The sequence below is a fragment of the Carassius carassius genome, chromosome 20 (genome assembly GCF_963082965.1).
Source record: "Carassius carassius chromosome 20, fCarCar2.1, whole genome shotgun sequence".
Taxonomy (NCBI): domain Eukaryota; kingdom Metazoa; phylum Chordata; class Actinopteri; order Cypriniformes; family Cyprinidae; genus Carassius; species Carassius carassius.
The window spans coordinates 11,244,707-11,261,812 of NC_081774.1; the positions used below are offsets into that span (position 1 = coordinate 11,244,707).

The 17,106-nt window shown below is 38.6% G+C and overlaps 1 protein-coding gene across 3 annotated transcripts; it reads right to left on the reverse strand.

The window, feature by feature from the left end:
- Positions 1-1,033: 1,033 nt before the first annotated feature.
- Positions 1,034-9,779, reverse strand: LOC132096334 (uncharacterized). 3 transcript variants are annotated; one of them, XM_059501618.1, is made up of 8 exons: positions 9,405-9,779; positions 8,659-8,695; positions 3,589-3,792; positions 2,741-2,856; positions 2,249-2,622; positions 2,036-2,102; positions 1,684-1,849; positions 1,034-1,212 (listed from the first exon to the last, which is right to left on the reverse strand). In XM_059501618.1, exons 3-8 carry the CDS (start codon positions 3,633-3,635, stop codon positions 1,098-1,100), a joined length of 885 nt encoding a protein of 294 aa, XP_059357601.1. In that variant the 5' UTR covers positions 3,636-3,792; positions 8,659-8,695; positions 9,405-9,779; the 3' UTR covers positions 1,034-1,097. The 3 variants fall into 3 exon arrangements, with proteins under 3 accessions (XP_059357601.1, XP_059357602.1, XP_059357604.1); XM_059501619.1 differs by lacking the exons at positions 8,659-8,695; positions 9,405-9,779 and having other exon boundaries at positions 2,741-2,833; positions 3,589-3,715; XM_059501621.1 differs by lacking the exons at positions 8,659-8,695; positions 9,405-9,779 and having other exon boundaries at positions 2,765-2,833; positions 3,589-3,714.
- Between the last annotated feature and the right edge of the window lie 7,327 nt (positions 9,780-17,106).

Sequence of the window (17,106 nt, forward strand, 5' to 3'; positions counted from 1 at the left end):
TATGGATCCCTTCTCAGAATTCGTGCTCTGCATTTAACCTATCCAAAGTGCACACACACAGCAGTGAACACACACCCGGAGCAGTGGGCAGCCAGTTATGGAGCAGTTAGGGGTTCAGTGCCTTGCTTAAGGACACCTCAGTCGTGGTACTGCTGGCCCAAGACTCAAACCCACAACCCTACACTGCAAAATTTTTCGTTGTAAATTTACAATAAATAATTGGATAAATTTTGCATGACTTTCACAGTAAGGATTACAGCAATATACTGTGAAATATAGTCACAGCAATTTATTGTAATTTTATATCTGTGATATTACAATGCATTGTTGTAAAAGCACAACTGTATACTGTAACTTCACAGCTTCAATGTCAAAGCAATTACTGTGATATTACAGTACATAACTGGGGAATTACAATCTCTTGCTGTACATCATTACAACAAGGCCCTGTACTTTTACAGTGTGTACTGTGAAAGTAATGTACAAGTTGACAATAATTTACTGTGAATTTACAATGTATACTGTGGAAGTCATGCTAAAATTGTCCAATAACTTACTGTAAAAGTAATGCAGATGAAGCTTCCATTTACTGTGAATTTACAATCATTGTACAATTAACCCCCTCCCCCCAACAAACAACTCTGAGGTAAAGTCAACGTTAGCCCAATGGCATATTTATTAACAAAAAAAAAATATTTTTCAATGTACAGCAGATGCCAAGAACTTCAAGAGTTCAAGAAATTCAAGTCTAGTCATTTTCTAGTCATAAAAGCCATCTTAAAATGCAGAAAATCCAGAGAAATTGTGCAAACTTGCAATTCAACTACCTGTCGCAAAATTCAACTATTCAACTAGCTGTGTCACAATAACAGTAATGGACAGGATGAGAATGAGGCCTTCATGGCAAGATAAGAGAGCAAGGGAGAGAGCGATGAAGTAATGTCAGGCACTCCTCTCAGTCTCAAACATTATAATGAGTCCACACGCAACAGCATTGTTTAAAAATCTTGTAGTGCCAAGTTGTCTTGAAAAATTACAAAAAGAACAAGGCTACTCAAAACTGAGCCTGACAACTACCGCTGCAAAAAAAAAAAAAACTATGATGCCCACTCAAAGTCAATAAGTTTCCTCAAAAGGGTGCTCACATGAGGGTTCATTGTTGTCCGCTTCTTGGTCTTTGAGCCTCTTTCAGGATTGATGCCCAGGAAGCATCTGTTAATAAACAAAGATAGTTTCAGTTTTAAATAGACTTACAGTATATAATGCAGACAGCATTTATCAAGGTGTGCTTTTTGCTGTGCTTTTTCCCCACATCAAACCCTAATAGATTTATAATTCAAACTTGTTAGATCTTCTGCTCACCATAATTTTTTTTTGCCATTTTTAGCCAAGGTGTCTCAGGTTAGGTTTGCCTGAGGCAAAGTGGTTGATTTTTTACTGTGAGAGGTAGCAAAAAAAAAAATAGCTGTGATTGGACCGGCAGGTATTTGTCAGCATAACATGTGTAGAAACCCAGACTGATCTGCAGAGCGAAACTGAATGAGTTCGCGAGATCAGGATGGTCTCACCAGGCTAGCCTCATGTACCTCGTTTGTCAGCATTTTCAACCTCAAAACAATCATTGAGTTGGAAACCTGTACTATAATGTGAATTACAAGATTAAATGTGATCTTTATAAAATACCTTTGAATGAACTCCAGTGTCGAAGATCCAGCGGCAGGATACTCAAGGTTGAATATGTAATAGCTGCTGAAGAAAGCAGCTACTCCGTGTAAAAAGAAAGGGTGTGGGCCCATCACGACATGTCCCTTGATGGATATAAGCCATCCAGAGGGCTTCATCATGACACCTGAAATGAACAGATACAACATTATGTGTTATAAGCACTTTGCGATCTGCTTAAGATACAAAGGGCTATACAAATGTAATTATTATTATAATTAGAATTATTATTATTTATTGTGGTCATGTAGATTTTAGGATGAAAACAAAATAATGAGTTAGAAATGACGATACTAGATCAAAGTAACATTACCTTGAATGATCAAGCAGGGGGTTCCGGGGAGTTCTGCAGTATTGACGTCCACAGCAGTGGCACATGGCTGTAACATAGTTAACACACAATAGCATGGATTTAGGATAAAGGATAAATATTGTTAATTGGTCAGAGGTAGTAAATAATGCAAGGTAAATGTTGATAATGTAATCACTCATTTTGCATTTTAAATATTTGAATGAAAAATCTTACATCAACTTCAAGCATCAAACTCTCTTTCGGCTCTTTGAAGTACAACATTAGGAGCAGCAGAATGCAGGCAGCCTTGTCAGAGTCTGGATCATAGCAGGCCAGAACATCACGGATCTTGGGGTTGTCCAGTGTTGCACAGTAATCCAGGATGGTCTGTCCTCGTCGACTAATTGCCTTCTGTAGCTTCTGAAGGACATCGACGTCCGTCAGGAGGCCAAAGTGCGAGAATAGGCATTTCTGAGAGAAGAGAAATGGCCATTCCTGTTTGATCTCAGACATCGCTGCAGCAGGCACTTTGTTAAGGTATTTCCGCAGGATGACGTATGTCTTTTCCATCATTGGTTCTGCTCTCTCTGCCCCACTCATTCCTTCCTCTGTGTATACAGACATAGAAATGTATTGTTAGTACCCAAGTAACAATTTGTTCTTGTAGCCGCCCAACACACACAGTGTTCAGATCTTGACCAATTACTAAAGTCTAAACAAAATTACCCCAAAAGACAATAGATGGCATGCCTGAGTAGATGTTCAGCAGATCCCTCTTTATATTCTCCAACGTTGCCTCGGTCTCCCCCTCTGGCAAATCTGCTGGGCCCCACCTGACACACCTAGGAGTGGGCATCACAGGGTAACAATACTACTGGGGACGGTTATAACTCAGAAGGTGGAGCAAGTCGTCTCATGACTGAAGGGTCAGCAGTTTGATTCCCTATTGTGACTGTCTAAATAGACCCATCCCACAGAAGTTATGTTACAGTGTAATAGTGTTGTAAACACAGGTGTATTTTATCAAACTAATTAAAGGGATATTCCACCATTTGGGGAATTAAGCTAATTTTCCACCTCCCCTCGAGTAAAACAATTGATTTTTACCATTCTCTCGTTCATCCAGCAGTTCCCTGAGTCTGGCGATACCATGTATAGCTCCAGCCTAGCATAGATCATTGGATCGGATTAGACCATTAGCATCTCGCCCACAAAGTGACTAAGATTTCCAGAATTTGTCCTATTTAAAAGTTGTATCCCTTTAAGGTCAAGGTATTTAGTGTACCACAACCATGCATGCCAGAGAGCCACTATGCACAATATCAGCACCCTGGCTCAGATAAATCCTAAATTGAACAAGGCCATAATCACAGGTAATAACACCTGTGTTTACTACACTATTAACATCGCAACATGATTGCTGTGAAAAGGGTCCATGTCAAAGTGTCAATAAAGTAGTCAAGAGAAAAGTATGTTTTGTCCTGTTTCAGGGTTATTCATATTCATATACAATGCTTTCGAACAAATATTGACAGAATTTACATGTATATTGCCACATACATATTGCCACATACCCGTATTGGTCAACAGGACCTCTTGCCAGTCTGGCCTCTCCTGCCATTCCCGTGCGCGGTCTACTTTCTCTGCGGCGTTGAGCAAGAGTTTTATTCCTATTTTTGTACTCCACTCTCGTTTTTACTTGTTGCAGAAGAGAGTGACATCCGTCTCCAGCAGTATCACCGTACTTGCCAATGTCGCCAAATGATTTTGGATGGCTCCTGAAAATGTGGGTGGGATAATTAGAAAACACTTATGACAGAAGCGTACAGCTAATGTAAGGATTACTTAAAGGAAAGAACTATGCTTAAAAAAAAAAAAAATCAGGCTGAACAAGACCAAAAAAAAAACATCAGGCTGAAACAGACCTTCATAAAAACATGTGAATTATTATGGTTTTCTTGAATATACTAGCTCTGTTTAAGCAAACCATGTTTACAAAGTCTTCACTTTTGCACCCTTTTAACATAATAGGTGCAGGGAATGAATCAGTGAAAGTTACAAACAGTTGAAGGGGGTGGGGCTGGGGATTAACTGACAGCTAATATTGATAATAGTCCCATCCCTACCTGACAATGTTTCTCACAACGTTATGGCACATGGCTCTGGTTGGGTTGCGGTCGTGCTGCATCATTTGGTCCACGAGCACGACCACAAGAGCCTTTCTCTCGTCTGGCAATGGTCTTTCTTCTTTTTCCACTCTAAGTCGAATGGCTGGTGACACCTGGTCCCAGTTGAGACGAAAGTCAACATGCCATGGTACGCCAGAGTGTAAAGCGCTTGACGTGCTTGGGGCAGTGCTTGGAGGGCTGGGCAACAGCTGATTTGGATGCTGGAATGTTGTGTTTGGAGGACATGGAGTTAGGGAACTTGGAGCACTTGAATCAGGAGCAGAGACCAACTCCATATTAAGAGTAACAAGTCCTAGAGGGCACAAAAACAATTTATTAATTAAGATAGGGCAAGATGAAGGGCTATGGGGTCAATAGACTGCGTGCTTAACTGTAGTCCTGCTCCAGTACTTCCCGGAGGAAGCTCACACATTGGTTTCCTGTCAGCACTATTGGATGAAGCAATTCGAATTTATTCACGTGAGTGTCATTTGTTAGAATGTGACATAATGGATTGGGAGAACGCAGAAGTGGCCATTGACTCATGTTAAAAGATTGCTCTGATAATGCCACTTAAAAAAACAATAGTTAAAATAACAGGCCAATACACTATTGGAATTACAAACTCATCATAAAAGGGTCTGATTGTTTTTCACTGCTATTGTTATTAAGTTTGGAAATGCATGCAAGTAATAAGCATCAGCTGCATTCACTTCTATGTATTTCCAGATGTAAAAACAACAGCAGTGAATAACAGCCCAGTTTTGATGAGTTTGTAATTCCATACACCATATACATTTCCCCAACCCATTACGTCACACTAAACAAATGCCACACACATGAATAAGGTCTATAAGCTGTGCTGCACTCCTAAGATTAATCACTTCATCCAATAGTATTTGACAGGTAACCAATGTGTGAGCTTGGGACTATATACAAAGCATATTGTCTACCAGTTTTGCAAATGTTCTAAGGCCCTACTTCAGTGACATGAAAGAGTGAAAAGTGTAATGGGTGAACAGATGAATTTACCGTCCTTGATGCCCTTCAATAACTTCCGACTTTGGATAGGTTTGAGGTATTTCACCAGATCCCTCTCCTCCACCAAGGTCAGATCTTCAATAGACTCGACCCCAAGCTCATCCAGCATGGTGGTAAGAAGGTCATCAGGGAGATCAGGCAAGTATGACAACACTGCCTCCTTGGCCTAGTCTCATTAAGTAGTGAATCATGAAACACTGTAATTTCTCATTTTTGCCATCCCTACACTGTATGCATATTTCATACTATAGTCTGTTCAATCAACAAAGCAAGTTAATGACAAAATCAACTTTATTCAAGGCTACCAAAAAAAAAAAAAAACTTTTTTGCTTTGACTATATAGCCTGCTCTACTACTCACATCTCTCCTCACGTATCCTGTATCCTCACTTTCCTTCCTGCTCATACTGCCTCTGGAAAAGAATGGTGGAGAGCAATAAGGGACTGATCATACACATTGTATGCTGAAAGAGGATAGTAGTCCAGTAGATCTTCCTGCTTAATGCACACATAATTGTCTTGGGCCACTCCTAGGTCACAGTACACACCTGTGTCACATAACTTTACAAAAGTATGTTTCTCTGAGACAAAATAGACCGAGTTATGAACAACAATAATTAGCATAATCTTCCCAATAAGAAGCCCTTCATCACTGTTCTCTAGTAAAATGTGCATCCCCCTTTTGTAATCTGTGCCTTTGACTGTAACATAGTTACAAGCCACTGCCGACTGTAACTGGAATGGACAACTGGCTACAGATGCCCTGATCTTGTCATTGTAATCGTCAACATGAAAATCAGTCCCCTTTTCTGCTTGTACAAGTGGAGGGAACAAGTTTCCTGCACTCAAATACGCTTGTAGAAGTTGGTGCCTCTCTGCTAGAGTTTTGCACAAATTCTTAAAATTGTGCAATTTTCTGGCACACTGTTTAAAGAATGTATGTTTGCTCTCAAATCGGAGTGTCCATAGGCGAATAAGTGGGCCAAAGTGAATAATGAGAGATGGATAGTGGCACAGATAATGGTGCTTTGGTCTGAGGGGGGCATTGGGGAAAAGCCTTGTCCTGTTGTCTATGTACTCCTCTATGAGGACTTTAAGATACGCAACCTGGCCCTCTGTAATGACCGGTGCACAGATAAGCTCAACAATCTCCCTCAGCTGCAAAATCATTTGCCACACCTCATTTTCGCAGGGATCTTTAATCCTGTCACCGACCATGAGTGGGAGAAGTCTAAGCAAACACCAGTTCTGAACTGCATGCCCACTGAGCTTGTCGCTGCTGGGAGAGAGGTCTGCTGGTTTGTCCTTACCATCGTTAATTTCATATCTGAACTGGTTCTTGCACCTGTTTAACTGCAGGTATGTAAAATGATTATCCTCAACTAAATGGCGAATATATAAAGGAAGGTCATAAGCTATGACTCCCTCAAATAAGTCATGGCCTAGACATGGTGGTAGGCCAGGCTGGCAAACATGGAAATGTGAAAGCTGATTGAAAGGAGAGTCAAACTTGATGCCGCATACAGAGTCAGTGGCAGTAGTTTCCTGCTCTTGCAAATTACTTGCATATGATTGGGCTGTTCTTTTGGTACCACACGATATAGGATTAGTCAGGAAATCATCTCTACACACCTCACAGTAACGACAAAAATAAGTAGACCGACTGAAGTTCTCCAAGAATCCCCCAATAGAATGGGATCCCAGGTTGTCTCCTGCAATGGCAACCAAAGAGCCCTTTAGAACAATGCCATCAGATGTGACTACACCTCTCTGCTCCAGAATTTTGAGGTCCTCAATCAGGGGAGCAAAAACTTTATTTACCCCAAAATACTTAAAGTCCTGTTCCCTACATAAGAGAACAAGTTGCATCTGATCAATAGAAGATCTATTGTGAGGCAAGATATCAGTCAGAGTTAGGTAAACCGCTAAAACCTTGTGCTTTTTTTCCCTGAGCCCAGGGGGTTGACAACCTCAAAGGCATCTTGGTACAGTATTAAACCAAGTGAAGAAGGGTCAGCTTTCAACATTGGAATACTTTCAAAGCCTTCTCCATCCTTGACATCCTGATAGACAGCATCAGTAGATGGCTGCAAACGTGTCATGGTATACTGTTCGCGTAGAGACTCATTTTTGAAAAGTGTCACCAATGTCTCATGAATAGGAACATACTGAGCAAAACATTCTTTGTCATTTTCATCATTGCCCAAGAGCAAAGGAACGGGATGAACATAGTTAAAAAACTCTTTAAAAGCAGCCTTCCTCTTTGCATCTGTACTGAGCATTCCCCTGTTATAGAGTGTGAGTAGATCATCTCTGTTCATGTCCTCAGTGATGCTGCGTATAGTGGCCTGAGGGATTCTGAGTTCTTTTAGTTTCTCACTCAGAATGTTTAGGGAATTGGACAGGCCAAGTTCATGAGCACTTTGAAAACCATCAATAATGGTTTGAATGGTGCTTGCTGGTAAGAGTAGCTTAGATTGCAATTTCAGGTAAAAAAGTGTAAGGTTCTGTAAAAATAGGTTTTGGTCGATAGCTAATGGCATTTGTGGTTCATTATGTTCCTCGGCAGCCTCTGAATATGACTGACTGGGTCCTGGCAACGGCTCTGTAGCAATAGACTTGTCTAAAACAAGGTTATCTAAAACTGAATCCTCTGCACACCTATGTTTTCTGGAAATATTTGAAGCAAAATTCACGTATGTGAACGTGCAATCACAACCTCTAAATGGACATCTAGTTACCATTCCTTCCCTTATGTGCGTCTTCAAATGCTTAATAAGAGAGGTCAAAGTGTCACACTTAAATGCACAAGCCTCAAGCAGACATTTCAAGGGTGTGTCAGGTGGTAGAGCTGATGTGCCAGGTAGTATAGGCCCAGCAGCCTGCAGGTAGGACCTATGCTGCCTATACATATGAATTTGCAGTCCCGTGTGTTTTATGTACCTCCGTGAACAGTCAGGCACCCCACACTAGTAGTGATAATTGGGGGCATTGCTATGCAGTTTTGTGTGCTGAACATAGTTACACACATTCTCAGACACATGCTCACAGCCAACGAATTTACAGTTGAACATTGTGGTGCATGTTAACTAGTCACCTACTGTACCTAATCTATTTCTCCTCACTCTTAGCCTGACACTGAACAGAATGGTTAGCCTCGCCCTCTGATGACCTGGAAAGAAAAAGGAGAAATTACAATAAGAATTTCAGTTTGAATGCAGATTATGATCATTTATCATTGTAATATAATTTTAGCCGTATGTCAAAAATGATAGTGGTATATAAATAGTGTTTTTTTCTGTAGCACTTTGAGATTGCTCACTCAATGTAAGGTGCATTTACAACTTTTACAATTATTATTCATTCATATCAGGACAAGTGGGAACCCTAGTGTTAAAACCCTCACGTTGTCGAATACGACATGAGACTAACTTACTCCAGTTAGCTCAGTCATATTGTAACTAGGATATCTGCTGGAAAAAAAGAATAATTCATGTACCGTTTGAATCACTAAGTTATTAAAGTTAAACAGCTAACGGTTAGCCCTGCTAATCTATGATAACCTTGACTAATTAGAGAAATGTGCACACATAAATAGTAATGTTTGTCCCATCATTGGTTTATAAACTTTACAAACACCAGATTTGTCTAAACTGTGATATTGACATGCAAAATATCAGCGAAACTCTCGTCATTACTAACATTACTACTATTAGCAAATGCTGTGAGAGAATTTTCAACAATTCCGGACACTTGCTAACAAAATGAGAACTGTTGTAACTAGGATATCCGCTGGAAAAAAAAAAAATCATGGACCGTTTGAATCACTAAGTCATTAAAGTTAAACAGCTAACGGTTAGCCCTGCTAATCTATGATAACCTTGACTAATTACAGAAATGTGCACACATAAATAGTAATGCTTGTCCCATCATTGGTTTATAAACTTTACAAACACCAGATTTTTTTAAACCGTGATAGTGACATGAAAAATTATAGAGAAACTCTCGTCATTACAAACATTACTACTATTAGCAAATGCTGTGAGAGAACTTTCAACAATTCCGGGCACTTGCTAACAAAATGTGAACAGTGTCATGCGATAAACGTTTATTTGAAAGAATATATTATAATTATATCAAAATAACATCGGTGTAAGTGCTGCAAACATGCATGCTGCTCACCTTCTCCATTCAGCCCGGAATAGAAGAGGGACACGATGGCGCTTTCAATTCAAAACAGATCGGTTATGTCATGTGACTTCCCAGGGCATATTTCAATACAATATTTCACTGTAATAATACCGTTTAATGTTGTGAAATCCTTAATTTTTTTCACTGTGTTGCTGTGATATTACAGACCTTGTTGTGATATAACAGCAGGTTTTAGATTGCAAGATTTTACTGTAAAATAAGAGTTAAATTCTGTAAAATCCAAGGATACTGTAGTTTTTTACAGGTATTCATTGGGATATTACAGGGAAAACTTAATTACAACAAGTAACTGTAAAATAATACTGTTAATTATTGTGAAATGCTGGTAATTTTTAACAGTGTAGGGTTAGGAATCAAATTCTAACCACTAGGCCACAACTTCCCCTAATTAGTAAAAACATTACAAAGATGTACCAATGAGTAAAATAAGGTCAAATTAGAAAAAGGATAATTAAGAGAACTGGAAACTGTACATCAACCAGTGTAAAGATATTTAACCCCTTTACGTGCAAACATCGCTGACGGCCCCAGTTTATTATTGTTTCACTTTCACGGCACGTTAAACATCACTCTCTTACTTGATCTGGACAAACTGTGCATCAATTGAAAGTTTAAAGACTCTAGCTTCGATATTTTTGAACTTTTGGTACAGTACTTTAACATTGTATATTTTCCACATAACTTATAGCATATTGTCCAAAAGAAACATTCTGTTTTAGAGTTCATCATCAGTTAATGTAAGCACTGCTAGTCATACACATTTTACACCTATATATAAATAAAAACATGCCCTTTTTTAATTCATTCTAAAGATAATCCATAATATTGCTTGATTATTTGTCATATTTGCAGGCGAATCTAATTGGAATGTCATCAGACCAAATAAAACATCTGTAGTTTTAACGTGAAGGAATCCACACCACTCTGTCCTGTTCATATGTTCATGAGTTTCTGCTGCCTATTGTTGAGTCTTCTAATTATGTCATGAGAGCTGAGCAACCTCATCCACATCTGTCCATCAGACTCCGTAATGATGAAAGTGTGGATCTGGAGTTGTCCTCTGCTGCTGTATCAGACTCTGTCATGTATTACTGTGCCCTGCAGCCCAGTGAAAGGAAAACAAACTACACTGGACAAAAACTTTATCTTGCATATCGCATAATCATATTTTTAAGCTTCTCCTCATGCAGTGTCTCTTTTTTTTCAACTTTCAATTCATTATAAGGTGGTCTTTCTCCAAGATTTACTGTACCATTTAAATTTACAATAAGCCGAGTTAACCAGCAATACCATAGTGTAAACAGTTATTTAATAGTAAGAATAAAGTGTGACCGAAAGTTCCTTATAGGTCTATAAACAGGACAAATTCCTGCAGATGATTACTTTGCTATGTGTTTTTGCACAGTAAATAAAAATAGTGCAATCAGTCAGATCTCTCTGGACAGTGGCAATCTTTATTATTTTATCTTATTACATACTTCTTTAATCACTTCAATCCTATTTTATAAATCATTTACTAGGCCAAAAATTATTTGGTAAGCTCTTATTTTTTGTTTAAAAAATTCAGTACATCCCATAAAAAATGCTTAAATAATGTGGCAAAATTCTGCCAGGAGGTGGAGCTCCAGAAACCAGCCTAGTTCAGTCTCAGTTCAGTTGTTTAAAAATGAAGAGCAGATATACATTTGAGTCATTTATACTCTGGGAGAGAACTGTACGCCTTGAACCTCAAAGTCATTGTATCTCATTAGTATAGATGTTGCTTCTGGTATTTATTATATTTACTCTACTAAAAGGTGAGTGTTTCGTAACAATTATTTAGGTTTTTTTGTTCTCATTTTATTCTGTTGACTTGACAGTCTGAAATAGTCCATCAGAAATGATTAATTAAAACATAGTTTGTTTTAAACAGAGACTGCTGGTGAAGATGTAATTAGACCAGTCTCCACAGAGAAGCATGTTTTGGAAGGAAAAGATGTTACACTGATCTGCAACTACACTGAAACTGTCAAGAGTTTACAATGGTATCGTCAGTATCCTGGATCCAAACCTGAGCACCTCATCACGTTCTATGAAACCAAACCTGAATCAAACCCCACTCTCCGTCTGACCGCTGCAGCTGATAAAACAGCCAAAAGTATGAATTTGACGATCTCTTCTACAGAAGTGACAGACTTTGCCATGTACTACTGTGCCCTGCAGCCCACAGTGACAGGAAACACAACTACACTGTACAAAAACTGAGTGAGAAATATATTTACGGAAGATGATGATGCACAATGCATTTTAAAATTACATTCTCAACTGCTTCATGTTGGAATAAATTTTAAATGGATGTACAAGTGATTGAGTGTCCCTTAAATATCAAGATTTATCAAGATAAATATCAAGAAATATCAACTTTTACATACATGAAAAGATAATACTTGAATCAAACTTATACTTGAATCATTTGACCTCTGTTACAGTGCCACTGCAATTTTTATATAATATCATAAATCAGAGTGCCCAAATATTATTTTAGTATGTAGACTACAGTTTATGCATATACTGACTGTACTTGTAGGGTGAGATGAGTGAGTAGACACTGTGTGGGAGGAGCTCCATGTTTTGTCAAATTCAGCAGAAGAGCTCAAGAGGTTCCATCTCTGTTTAGTTCTTGACTCTCAAAGTCATTGTCTCTCATTAGTGCAGATGTTGCTCCTCACATTCATTATATTTTCTCTTCTAAAAGGTGAGTGATTTATAACAATTACTGTGTAAATGCTGTTTTTTCTCCTTTTTATACTGTTGACAATCTGAGTTAGCCCATCAGAAATGATTAATTAAAACATTGTTTAAAACAGAGACTGCTGGTGAAGATGTAATAAAACCAGTCTCCTCAGAGAAGCATGTTTTGGAAGGAAAAGATGTTACACTGATCTGCAACTACACTGAAACTGTTAGCAATTTACAATGGTATCGTCAGTTTCCTGGATCCAAACCTGAGCACCTAATTATGTTCTTTGAGACCAAACCTGAATCAAACCCCACTCTCCGTCTGACTGCTGCGGCTGATAAAACAGTCAAAAGTATGAATTTGACGATCTCTTCTACAGAAGTGACAGACTCTGCTCTGTATTACTGTGCCCTGAAGCCCACAGTGACAGGAAACACAAGAACACTGTACAAAAACTGAGTGAGAAAGGATTTTTTTTTAAACTTTATTTTTAAAGGTTTTGTGAGAATATTTAAGACAGAAGATTATGATGCTTAAGGAATCCACACCACTCTGTCCTGTTCATGTGTTCATGAGTTTCTGCTGCTGGATAGGATATTTAAGACAGAAGATGATAATGCTTAATGCATATTTTAAAAGTACATTCTTTATAAAGTGGACAATCAATTTCTACGTTTCAGAATAGTTTTCAAACACACGTACAGTACAATTGGTAGTGTCCTCCTCACCATTAATATTATCAGACTACTTCTTTAAAAAGATACGAATAGCAAAATAATGTTTGAAACATTTAATATCTGTACTGTGCCACTGCAATGTTTGTATAATATCAGCTTATTTATATACTGTCCATAATTGTAGGGTAAAATAAGCATGTATGTATGTGTATGTATGTGTGGGAGGAGCTCAAGATTTTGTCAACTTCAGTGGAAGAAATCAAAGATATCACTGACTTTGCTTCATACAGATCCATACAGAAGTCTGAACTCAAAAGAAACAGAAACAAGTTATTCATCTCATCCATTTTAATTCTTATCCTCAGTTACTCTGAGTATCTTTAGTCTTACAGTGTGATGAACATTTGCATAACGTTTTCCAGAACATCACTAAAGAAAAAAAAATTGTTAACAATCATTAAGGTTCTTAATTCTTTAAAGGGTTTGTTCACCCCAAAAGTAAAATTAACCCATGTTTTACTCACCCACGAAAGCATCCTAGGAGTATATGACTTTCTTCTTTCAGACGAATCCATAAGAGTTATGTTAAAAAATTTCCTGGCTCTTCCAAATTTTTATTGAACAGTCCAAAAGACATCAAATAAAGTGTGCGCATCCTTGGCTGGACTGGCCATTGGGCATACCGGGCATTTGCCTGGTGGGCCGACGTGCTTTTTGGGCCGATATCTCATACTCATACTTTTTTTTTTTTTTTTTTTAAACAGCCCATAAAATTTGTACATCGGCGGCCCATTCGTTTTGTTTTGTTTTGCTTAATTGGCGCGCTGGGTTTGTGCCGGTGTAATGCATTGGTCAAAGTCAGTGTTAGTTTTTTTTCTGACAGACCAGCCCATGAAAAACGTAGATCAGCGGCCCATTGGCTCTTTTCTTGATTGACACTGGGCTGGCCCAATCACAACTTTAAACGAGTGAGCGAGCGGCAGCAGTGTCAGTGTGTATCTGTAAAAAAAGATGGAGAAGAAACGCAAGGAATGTGCAGATAAATAGCTTGAAAAAATAGAACCAGGCCCTTAAAGCAGACACTGTAAACTGTGTCAAAATATATGTTTTCTGACCTTCATCAGCTCCTGTGGCAGATGATGATAGTGAGGACGGAGGATCAGGAGAGAGATGAGAAAGTGTAGAGCCTGCGGTAAGCATAACTACTTTCAAAACACTTAGGCCATGTCATGAGTGTAGATTATTTCCACATCTGCATAGTTGACGATTACCGCAATTCACTAGAAATTTAATAAGAGGCGTTTGTAAACCATGTTTTCCGCCAAAATAAAAGCTTGATGCAGTTTGCGTCAAAATAAAAGATCATGTGCTTATCTATTTCAAGTATAGAAATTGGTACAACTAATTAAGAAAGTTTCCTTTATTTTTTTGTGCATTTGTTTTACAAAATATGGCTATTACTGTCATTGGATTAATATTATAACTATTATTATGTATAGGTGTAATGTAAATAGACACTGTAACTAAAAGAGGTTTGAATATTTCTTTGTTTAATTTGCACACTGAATATGGGTTGGAGCTTTTAATTTTGAACTCTCAAAGTGCACCAGATTAATGAATTTAACATTAAAATGCACAAAATCTTCTCACGGGGGGGGGCATGCCCCTGAACCCCCCTAGAAGGACCGAGGACACACCACCATAGTTTTAACAAAAATCCTTTAAAAAACACTGGTATTGCTATGCCAGAGCCGCTTATAGCTTGTTTTAGGATTCACCGCTGTGGAGTATAGTTCAACTGTATTAATAAATAACAAATTTTTACTTATTTCATCTGTTAACTCTCACTCGTTCCTGTACTCACTCATTACATGGCATTAGTGGTTTTAATGAATAGGAGTTGGTATGCATATAATTAAGGGCGTGCAAAGATGGGTGGTGTTTATGATCATATAGTGGGCCGGTCTGGGCAAAAATGCCCGGGCCGATTTTTTGTCCCAGCGCATCCATAACAAAACATGCCTCAGAAGGCTCCGGGGGGTGAATAAAGGCCTCCGGTAGCAAATCAATGCATTTTGTAAGAAAAGTATCCATACTTTAAATGTTTTAAACAATTTTATCTCACTTTAGCTGACTGTCATACCAGCACGCCGTTCTAGGAGGATGACGTTGGACACAATCGTTGTGTATGCACCTGTAAGATATGCTAGTCACGTGAGTTTGTTTTGCTGGTTCTCCTCCATGCTTCCACATTCCTCACTTCTCACCGGTGTGTTCCCGATGCATATGTCTTACATCATCCGCACGGAACGGCTCGCACGTGTGACAGTCAGCAGAAATGTTAGGATACCATTAACTTGTTAATTTTTGTAAATTTAATAATTTAATTCTTCTTATTATAAAATTGACTAGGCCAAATGTTTTCAGTAAGCCTTTATGTGTTGTTCAGGACACATAGTTTAAACAACGAGATATTGTAGCAGAAGGTGATATGGCACACATTCTGCCAGAAGGTGGAGTATGGAATGATATTGCGGACTTTATTCAAAAGGAATTGCAAATTGTATTTGCAATTGCGTTTTCAATTTGTGGACGCATAAAATGGGACATAATCCAAACGCAAATGCAAATCGCGCATTACTGTTTTTATTTTCGATTAAGTGAACGCACAGTGTCTGCCAAATTTAAAGTGGAAATGCAAAGTCCGTTTGCAATTGTGTTTCCCATATCTTACGAGCTATAAGCCTGTCATATTTAAATAGCAATATTAATTACCACATTTGCCTTTTCACTCTCTCTGCACTGTGCATGTAAACTGCCAAAACTCAAATGGAATCGCAATACCTTTTGCATTTGAATTTCCAACGTCTACACGGAAACCTGTCAATCAAGTGACAGGGGTGGGGCCATTTTATTGGGTGTGTTTGCATTGGGAAGTGACGATCATACTAAAATGTACCATGTTTTTACTAGGGTAAATATGAGTTAACGATAGTGTTTATAATTAAGCTACAGTAGCCACAAATGTACAGTTGTCTGAGATGTTATGAAATGTCCTTTAACATCATGAACCATAAAATGTAGTCAGTGTTCTGCTATTGTTTATTTTCATAATAGGTAAACAGAGGCCACAAGTTAACACGGTCACATTTCCTTGATTCAGCAGTTGCACGATGTAAAGCCGAGAGTCCTGTCTTGAATCTAGAGATCTGGTGCTGATTCAGTGTAGCTTGGTAGCTCAGTGGTTAGTGATTGTCATCTCTCGCGGCGTACTGTCTTTTAGCGCGTGTTCGAAACCCGGGCCAACACAGACGTAATTTATTTTTTTGTTGCGATTCCATTTGAGTTTTGGCAGTTTACATGCACAGTGCAGAGAGAGTGAAAAGGCAAATGTGGTAATTAATATTTCTATTAAAATATATCAGGCTCATAGCTCGTAAGATATGGGAAACACAATTGCAAACGGACTTTGCATTTCCATTTTAAATTTGGCAGACACTGTGCGTTCACTTAATCGAAAATGAAAACGGTAATGCGCGATTTGCATTTGCGTTTGGATTATGTCACATTTTATGCGTCCACAAATTGGAAACGCAATTGCAAATACAATTTGCAATGCCTTTTGAATAAAGTCCGCAATATCATTCCATAGTGGAGCTTTAGGAACCGTTCTATTTCAGTCTCAGTTCAGCTCATTAAAAATAGAGCAGACATACATTGAGTCACTCACACTTTAGAAGAGAACTGTAAGTCTTGACCCTCAAAGTTATTGTTTTTATTAGTGTAGATGTTGCTCCTCATATTCTTTACATTTTCTCTCCTAAAAGGCAGGGCCGGCCCGCGGCATAGGCGGTATAGGCAAATGCTAAGGGCGCCACTCATCCATAGGGGCGCCAGAATGAGTGAACGAGTGAATTTTGTTTTTTTTTTTACATTTTTTTTTTTATAATAGGCTACTATTTAAAAAACATTAATTCGAAATACTACCAAATAAAGCAAAAAAAAAAAAAAAAAAAAGTCCGGCTCTTCTATCTTCCCCCGCCCATCGAGTGCTTGAAGTGCATCAGAAACAGAGCGCGCGCACGATCAGTTGTTGGTAATTTGTTGTGTAGCGTGCCCGACGCCGCATCCAATGTAGACAGCACTGCTTTTGTTAACACACAGCTCGTAGAAACGGGCCTGGCAGCTCGCGCCAGTTCTAGACACGGTGAAAGTTTCCTGATTGTGACGGAAGGCCGAATTTACATGACACATTATAAATGAGCATAATCTGCGA

Coding starts and splice junctions, on each gene's coding strand:
- LOC132096334 (XM_059501618.1), bottom strand. CDS start 3,635: ATGGCAGGAGAGGCCAGACTGGCAAGAGGTCCTGTTGACCAATACGG. Junction 2,623..2,740: donor GCCATCTATTGTCTTTTGGG/GTAATTTTGTTT, acceptor CTGTATACACAG/AGGAAGGAATGAGTGGGGCA. Junction 2,103..2,248: donor GTTTGATGCTTGAAGTTGAT/GTAAGATTTTTC, acceptor ACTATGTTACAG/CCATGTGCCACTGCTGTGGA.